Below are 9,588 nucleotides of genomic sequence, written 5' to 3' on the forward strand. Positions count from 1 at the left end.
TTAAAAATATAATTTTCAGCTTTCATAATTTATATCAGTCAAAATCCGATCGATTTTAATTTGTCAAAACTAAATTGAATAAATAATATACAAAAGTAGTAACTTATACACAACCAGTCCAATTATGCCAGGTCGCTAAATTTGCGACTTTATTGTCCAGTTAAAAGGATAAGAGTAGGCAGGTAGCTACCGTACCTGCTCTTTTGTAATGATCAGGCAATTATTTAGTTAAGACGCTGATTAAACACCCTGCCAAAGAATACATTAAAAGCTGTCCACATCAAAGATTTGCAATTTGCAAGTTGAAGATAAACTTAAACATTGTAGTTAACGGAAATATTTGTTACGTAATTTACATTGAGATGAGACAAATCCGGAATAAATTTCTCTATTAAATATATCATAATTACACTGAAATCTAGGCAAATTGAAGAAAAAAGTAGTAAAAAACAATGTCAATTATATGAACTTGAAATCTTTCTTTTTTCGGTCTTTCTAATGTGTGCCCAAGGGCACACAATAAGCACCAACTCTCATGAAAATGGCTTCATTTGATTGGTGGAATTGGTGTAAATGCAGGGGGGTCACCAACATTTATTATTCATCTACCAATCAAAAATTAGTATTCACATGGGAGTTAGTGACTATTGTGTGCCCATGGGCACACCATAGAAAATTCGTTCTTTTTTTCCTCTCATGTGGTCTTAAGCCGAAAGATACGGAGTAGTCACAACATGTAAACAAAGACAAGCATGGCGGCTACAAGTGTCCACATTCAGCAACCCTTCTGTGGTCCTGCACAATGGTGTCATGAAACACCGATAACTCCTCGTCCGAACACCAATGAGCACTCCGGCAGCTCCTCGAGATCGGCGAAAAACGACTCGTCACCCTCCTTAGTCGAAAAAATCGTAGCAATGTCAGCATCTCGAATCCCATCTCTAGCTGAAGTTGGAGACTCCAGCAAGGTGGAAGAATTAGTTGTTTCGAAATTTGTGAACCACCCGAATTCCGAATCGAAATTTGTGAATTCTTCGTCCATGACGAAATTGGGAGAGATCTGATCGTCATCCGAATTTGAAGTTGTGACATTTGGCGACGAAATGCTGATGCTCACTGGAGTTGTTGTGGCAGTAGAGACAGGATTGTTGTCGAGGTTCTGAGTCCGATTCTCGCTCTGATTGCGATTGCGGTTTTGATTATTTTTCGAAGCCGGCCACGGATGGTTATGTTCACAAGAATATGTCACCATTAGCATGGTTGGGTCTGCTCGGTTTCTTTCTACTTGTTTTCTTGCTAAACATCCTTTTGAGCTACTACATCGATAATAAGCCCTGTCAAATTACACGCCAAATCTTGATTAGTCTAATTTCATATAATCAAATACTCTTAAGCAACAAATTAAAGTATTCACAAGATTAATCAATATGTACATACCTTGGATAAGGAGAGCCTTTGATAGGCTTTTGACCATACTTTCTCCAAGCCCAAGAATCAGATGGGGGAGTACTTATTTCCCCTTTAAGCCTGGACCCCTCCACATCCTTGATTGGCACGGACACAACTCTCTTTTGCAAACCTCTTCTACTGTAAAAAATTAAAAAAAAAATTCAATTCTCATGCAATATTTCACTACAAAAAGATATTAAACCCTAATAGTAATTCTTATGTTCTTCTTCTTCGACCTTATATTTTGGTATCAAACATCCTCATTTATGTTTGCACACTCTTTATTGTAATTAAGATCGACCAAACTATACTTACCTTATATAAGCGTGGACGGGAGTGAAAGACATGCAAGAGAGTAATTCGATATTAATATCACAAGAACATATATGAGTCGTATTTTATCCGTTTTTCTTGTAGTGATATGAGCAAATCTGGCTATTAATTTATTGAAATATCCGCCAAAACTAACCTTTTTCTTGGAGAAGAGGTAGAAGCCATCTTGCTATCACTAAACAGGCCGGAAGGGGGAGAATCTTCGCTATAGTCCGGTGAATAATCATAGTCGTCTTGCTCTCGCGCAAACGGATTGATTCTGCCGTCCATAACACCAGGTTGCAAATTCTGATGGATCAAGTTGTATAATTATAATGAACCAACTTGAAGATATTTACACATGAACATATGTCTAAGTTGGAAGTATTTGCTTAAATAGGTGATGAAGTTGAAATGGTATGAATCCTCTCAATGATTTAGAAGTTAATGAAGAGTGGTTAGGAGAGGAAAGAGATGAAGAAATGGGGGAAGGTGGTGAAAGTCTGGACTCATTTTTAATTATATGGGACCGAATGCTGACAGATGAGCAATTCTATAGTTTATAGAGGACGTGCAAGCAAATGCGAAATTAATCCAACTTATATTAATATTAAACTTTTATTGTTATAGTATCATCCAAGTTACATTATTTAATCAGCTTTGTTATAATATTGTCATGTGAAAGGTGCCCTTAAAGTTAGTTGTTGAATGATCTGATCTTTCGAGATATTTAAGCACCTTTCTCATGTGAATATTAACTGTGGCCGCATCTTTGTTTTGGATTGAGGCATCTTTAGGTTATGGACTTCTCGAGGTACGTTTCAGCTTAATCACAAAACTACATCAAGACAAGTTTTCTATTGAAAAAACAAAAAAGCCTTTCTTTTATAACAAAAACCTTGGTTTAGTTTTCTTTTTTTTTTTTTTTGCTATATAGTTTAGTTGTTATTTTAACTTTTTGTAAGCAGTTTAAGCTAACAAAAAATATAAATATATTTATTATTTCAAAATTTTGATATGATTATAAGCTTTAAATTTAATTCTTTCTAAATAGATGTAAGTCTCTTTTTAGTCCTCTTAAGTTATGTGTAAAAATTAAAACATTGAGTATTTAGTAGAGTTTTTTGTTAAGGAGTAACTATTACTCCCTCCGTCCCAGTCAATTCTATACAGTTTCCTTTTTGGGCCGTCCCATCATTTCTATACATTCCAAAAATAGTAACTTTTAATAATATAAAACACTATTACACCTACTACTTTCTTCCGCTATCTTTATTTTATAATAATATAAACACTATTACACCCACTACTTTCCTCCACTATCTCAAATCTATCATTAAATATAAATGGGTCCCACCACTTCACCCATTTTTCCTCTAACTTTACTCATTTTTTACACTTTTTCTTGGTCTCCGTGTCCAAACCATTTGTATATAAATCACCGGGACGGAGGGAGTAACTAGTAAAATACAAATAGGTTGTTTTTCATGAAAACTTTTGATGTTGTTTATTTTAGGGGAAGGGGTCCTTATACTATTTGGAAAAGAATTTCTTTCATTCTTTTTAAAAATTTAAAAAGTATCGCACTCAAAAAAATTATTATTTAAATTATATATATAATCTACCACTGAATAAAAATTTATCTTATATATTAACCACAACAATTTTTAGCGATAATTTCAAACAAATTGTTTATATTCTTAAGAGTATTAGGCGGATCTAGATTTTTAAAATTACTTTTAACATGAAACCAGTTTGGGCAGATATAAATCAAGTTCAATATTTTTAATTCTTACGCGAAAATATGTTCCGCACAATTTTTGAAAGATTTCATATTTTCACATCTAATCCTGAATTTTAAAAATAAAATTTTAAATTTTATGACTAGCTATTAATTCTATGTTTATATATCTTTTAACTCTCTAAGTAACCTATGATTAGAAAACATTGATCATGAATGTTTCTCAATGAGACAGAATGTAGAACACGATAGAAACAGGATTTGAAAACGTTTGAATGAGTAAGTATATGATATGAAAGTATGCATTATATTATATGTGATGGTATGTAATTCTGTCTCTTCTATTAATTTACCTTATCCTGATTTTTGTGTGGGCATGAAAGACCATTTCCTGCGTTGCAGTAAACCTTTATGCCTCTTTAATTTGTGAAACCGGATTATACTAGATATATAGCTTTGAATACGTAGTAGATTTATGCTTACAGTGTGCAATCTCAAGTTTTTTTTATATATCATCTTGTAATTAGGTTGATTAGAAGGTATTTAAAATTGTTATTGATTTTTATATTAGCTTTCATTTTATGACTTCTTTGCAGTTTCAATCTGCTCTACTTTCCCTGCTTGATTGCACAATTTTTTAAAATTCGATATTCATTTTGAAAAATTATTCTGAAATAATTTTATAATAACAATTTTTCTTCTCCATTTAATTTTCTCGATCAAGATATTAAACATTATATATTTGGAATGCTGATTGCTGAGCTCACACGAAGCTGTAATATTATAATAAACATGCGCGAAAGATTCAACAAGTAACTGGTACAAAATATAGGCTGCATCATTTATGTGTTTATCTACCAATAGTATAATAAGGGTATAAAACAACTATTAAGTTTGTTAGAAACGATGCACATGAGTTTACTATATTATAATTGGGCTAGGCAGAAATTAAGGGACGAAAAGGCCAATAGGATAATTTTATTATATACTTGACGAGCTTTCAGCAACATATTCTAATGTACTAGATCAAGACAGTTTGAGTTTATTTATATTATACTTTGGGTTTTCTCGCAAATCATATATGTAACGTAACAACGATGCTGTGTAGTTTTTCTTTAAGTATCTGACTTTTCTGCATCCACATGTTCCATCACTTCCCTCAGCAAATAGAAAATACAAAAATTTATTACTATATCTCAGTAAGATCATATAGTTAATAGTTCATCGATTTCCATTAAAAGTTCTGCTACTAACTTGTATTCAAAGTCATACAACGTTAAATATACGATACACATGCTCCGGCTGCGGCTTCAGAACGGATAAAATCACTTACTTCCTGTTATAACCGAATTTGGTTATGGAAAGGGTGGCCTGAATATAATGTGAAGTTGTGAACTAGTATTTATGCCGCTACTCAGGGGAAATTCATGATTTTTTTCATTTAATTATATTATTGAAGTATATAATAATCTAATTATTAAGATAATTTTTTATATTAAGGTGTTCATATTCATAACGAAAATTCAATTTTTGTCCTAAATTTTTTTTTTAGTAACACATTTATCGATCATACTTATTAAAAATTAAATCATAAGTGCTTTTTGTCTTTTTTTGGAAATATATTATATAATATAGTTTTTACTATTACATATTTTTTAGAACCTGAAATGATTATAGGTCGCAATGTCAATTTTTTTTTAAAAAATCTAAAAAATGAAATAGCAAAAAAATATTATAAATTCTTGATCCTTAGGCCCAAATAAATTAAACAATTTGTTATAAAATGTTACTTTGATCTGACACACTGTGGATCCTTAGGCTGAAATAAGTATATTGGGTTATTTTCAAAACAAATTGTGAGAGTTCCCGTTCCATCGAATATACTTATTAGAAATTCCCATTCTATCGAACATATATATTAAAAAGGAAATCATAATTTTTTGTTGTATTTTTTTTGAAATACATTATATAATATTAATTTGACTATTACATTTTTTTTCAAAATCGGAAGTGATTATATGTAACAATGCCTAAATTATGTTTTTTTGAAACCAAAAAAATGAAATAGTGAATTTTTTTTTCTAAATTCTGAATCGTAGGCCCATATAGTTAATAAAATAATTTTCTTATGAAAAATTACATTTATCTGCCAAATTGTGGATCCTTAGGCCCAAGTTAGTGTATTGGGTTCTTTTATTCGTTCATGGGTTTGTCATTGAAATAGGTAATCTCTCTTCTAAATAGTACTTATCTTCATCGAGCAGAATCTAGATTGAAGATTTAGTAGTACAATTGCTGTGCACGCATTCATCTTCAACTCAATTGCAGATTAAGATTATCCGCTACAACGATGAGGTTTGTAGGTCTATATATAATTCACCCAAAAGTTGTCATGTAAAATATTATCTATGTTTTTCTTTCTATGATGTGCGCATCCATTAAAGTTTGCTTTAGTTTGTAGATTTTATGTTGTTTTTTTACTTTGTATTCTTAGTCTAAATTACTTGTAATACAATCTTTTTTCCAGATCTATGGAATCTACCGGTATTGTAGCTGATAAGTTCTGCATTCAACTTAGTTGTGAAGACACCATGTCCAACAAACTGGTTTGCTTTGATTCAACTTTATATGAATTTATGCTTCTCGTTCTGTATTTGCTTTACATATTTATGAAAAGGTGTGCTTATCATTTTTACAGAAAATTCCCACAAAATTTATGATGAAATACAGTTCTTTATTGGATGATTCACTGGAAATTAAACTGCGCAATGGTTATATTCAACCTGTTAAAATTGATAAAATTAAGTGTCAAATGAAAGGTGTTAAATAGTTTTTCAAGACTTTGGAGCTGAAAAGGGGGGGGGAGTGGCTTGTTTTTGAGTACTTCGGCCGTTCTAAGATCAACCTTTATATAATTGGGAGCAATTGTTTAGAGATTCGTTACCCAGACACAGTGCATTGTTTACAGAGATGTTCACCTGGAATAGGTTCTTTCACCAAATCATTAATTATATGAACTTGTTTTTATTCTCTTTAAAAGTATTTTCGTATTTAATTTCTTCTTTAAATATATAGTTACCCTTGGTGATGCTGGCTGCAGGTTTGTCACTCATCGTGGTGATTCCGTTAGGTGTTATTGTTACATTGTAAGTTATGTGGATGTATTAGTATTTGATTTTGACAAATTAAATTTAATTGTTTTTCAATTGCTATTTGTAGGATCCTCTCGCTGCCTTCATTGATCGATGTGGTCGATTTTTGCCAAAGCGTATTATATATCTATTGAGCAATGGAAAGAAATTTGTTGGCTCATATGATTCTGAGACCTGTCGTTTTTCTGGTTTGAAATCTATGTTTGAGATATTAGGTTTAGATGTTATGGTTGGTGTGCGTAACATTTTGTTTGCTTATGACGGGACCGAAAGGATTATCAAATCTGCATTTGATTCGTAGTATAATGAGATTGTGTTCCAAGGAACACCACTCTGTATGGGTAAATAATCCCATTACTAAAAAATATTTACTATATTTATTTTTTGAAATGTAACTTTTTTTGTAATAAAATCTCTTCATTCTTCTGTGTAGATGCCAATGGTACGTATCCTCTATTAGGGAATTATTTCCAAATAACTGTGGAGAGCAAGCATATGTCAGATGATTGCTTTGTGGTCGTAAGTAGTTTGCAGTTTATTTAAATTTTACCATTAATCTGAGTTTCAATTTTAGTTCTTTAAATCTTATTCTTAATTATGTTCTGATAGGATATCAACAATGACTTTAAGGAAGTGTCTGAGCAGTGGGAGAACTTCCAGTGTATTAATGTATTTTCAGGAGATTTTTGTTGAAGACTTCTAATAAGGAAGAGAGATGACTACCACCGTACGACTATTGAAAATGGATGGCAGAAACTATGCGATGGTCTGGGTCTGAGTTTGGCAATAATTGTGTTTTTGAATGTCCTATACAATCTTACGACGAGTTTAGAATTCGAGTTCTAAAGGCTGATGAATATTAATCTATGAAATTCCGTTGTGTTGGTTTGATGAATTGGTTTTGCTTGTATTGAAAGACTGAAATGTGAACTACAACTAATGCTATAAACTAATGTAATGAGCCACCTTTTGGTTGTATTTTATTGTCATTTTGTTGCTCTGTTACACTTGTTCTTTAGTTTTTTCATATGTCTTGTTGTTTTATTTGTTATAGTGTCTTGCAATGTTGCCGTTATAAGAATGATAACTCCCCTAATTGGATTGACCTTTATTGTTATTTTAATTTAAAAATATTTAAACTTTATATGAATTTTATTAAATATTTGATTTAACTTTACAATTTTATGTAATTCTATGTAATATAAAAGTGAAATTTTCAATTTCTTTAGATTGATGAACTAAGCATTAAAAATGAATTTTTTATTTACAATGTTTTTTTTGGTGGTGTAATTTCATCTTAGAATCAATATAAATAATCTTTAATTAAACAATATGATTCATATTAATCGACATTTAACTATTAGATATAATATAAAAAAATGGGTAAGAATTTTATTAAATATTTGATTTAACTTTACAATTTTATGTAATTATATGTAATATAAAAGTGAAATTTTCAATTTCTTTAGATTGATGAACTAAGCATTAAAAATGAATTTATTATTTACAATGTTTTTTTTGTGGTGTAATTTCATCTTAGAATCAATATAAATAATCTTTAATTAAACAATATGATTCATATTAATTGACATTTAACTATTTTTTTTAGGAAAGGATAATTTATTAAATAGGAGAAATATCTGAATACAAAGACTCCAACACATCTTGTGGTTGTAGCAACCAACCAAACAAGGAATCCTAGCCATGTAATGAGCCACCTTATTTGCTTGCTTTTTAATATTATGGAGAATGAAATCAGCTCTTTGACGAAGCATTAGATATAATATAAAAAATGTTTGATGTTATGCATGTAATTGATGTAAGAATTTTCTTCTTGTGTTTTGTACAGCTATGGAAACATCAGGTGTTATTGATCTAAAGTTCATCAGATTTCTCACAGATGCTGAAACTAACACGGATGAAATGGTTAGTAAATGATTACTTTCTTTTAAGTAAAGTGTGTTCTCATATTTTTAACCCACTTATTGCACAAATGGCCCAAAGAAATTGTGAACAAATATGCTCACCGTTTAGAACCAAACTGAAAGGATATCTTCGATATATAATTATTTATATATTGGTTTCGGTATTTGTGACAAACATTAAAATTAAATTCACCTAGTAATCCTCCCAAATAGGACATTAATTTATTTGATTAATTAAAAGTGGAAAGTTATTTTTTGTAAGTAATTTTAATCTCTAAATATTCCTTCACATCAAAATACATTTATTTTAAAGAAAATTTTTCTGATTACGCAATAGTGGCGCTGAGACATATCGTGAGTCTACGATTATCTCTTTCTTGCTACTGCAACATTTTGATGCATGAATCTCGAAAAAAGACTATCAATATTTGATATTCTCTAGAGTACTCATGTTACATTATTTACAAAATTTATATTTAAAGTGATTTATTCCATATTTAAACATTTATTATCTCTCGGAAGGATTTATTTTATTCAAGGAAGGATTTATTTTCTCCATATTAATATTTGTCCCAAAAATATTAATATCAGTTTTATACCTCTTCTGGAATATTTTCTCCCGGTCTCTCAAATTCAGTATTTTTCGGAGAAAAATATTCACAATACTTAGAAAGCTCTTTCAATATATCAAAATCATGATTTATCATGAACAATATTTTTCTAAGTATTTTGGTATCAAAACCTTCGTCAAGTATCCTTTTGTATTTTTCAAAAGACGAAGTGTTTCGGTTTTTCATAAAACGGCTTTTGTCTTAGAAAATCGGTTTAAATTTGGCCATACTCCCTCTCTGATAATTTCCCGTCCCTCAAAAGTATTTTATATTTATGGGAATATATTTTAAGTATTTATTCAAGTTTTAAGTTTGGCCATACTCCCTCTCTGATAATTTCGAAAGAATTATCGTATTTTATTTGAAACCCGAAAACCTGATTTATCATTTTAAATCCA

At 30.5% G+C, this 9,588-nt stretch overlaps 1 protein-coding gene across 1 annotated transcript; it reads right to left on the bottom strand.

The window, feature by feature from the left end:
- Window positions 1-363: 363 nt before the first annotated feature.
- LOC108208014 (probable WRKY transcription factor 65) lies at window positions 364-2,288 on the bottom strand. Its single transcript, XM_017378482.2, has 3 exons — window positions 1,919-2,288; window positions 1,438-1,587; window positions 364-1,334 (listed from the first exon to the last, which is right to left on the bottom strand). Exons 1-3 carry the CDS (start codon window positions 2,050-2,052, stop codon window positions 809-811), a joined length of 810 nt encoding a protein of 269 aa, XP_017233971.1. The 5' UTR covers window positions 2,053-2,288; the 3' UTR covers window positions 364-808.
- Between the last annotated feature and the right edge of the window lie 7,300 nt (window positions 2,289-9,588).

This window comes from Daucus carota, chromosome 2 (genome assembly GCF_001625215.2).
Source record: "Daucus carota subsp. sativus chromosome 2, DH1 v3.0, whole genome shotgun sequence".
Classification (NCBI taxonomy): domain Eukaryota; kingdom Viridiplantae; phylum Streptophyta; class Magnoliopsida; order Apiales; family Apiaceae; genus Daucus; species Daucus carota.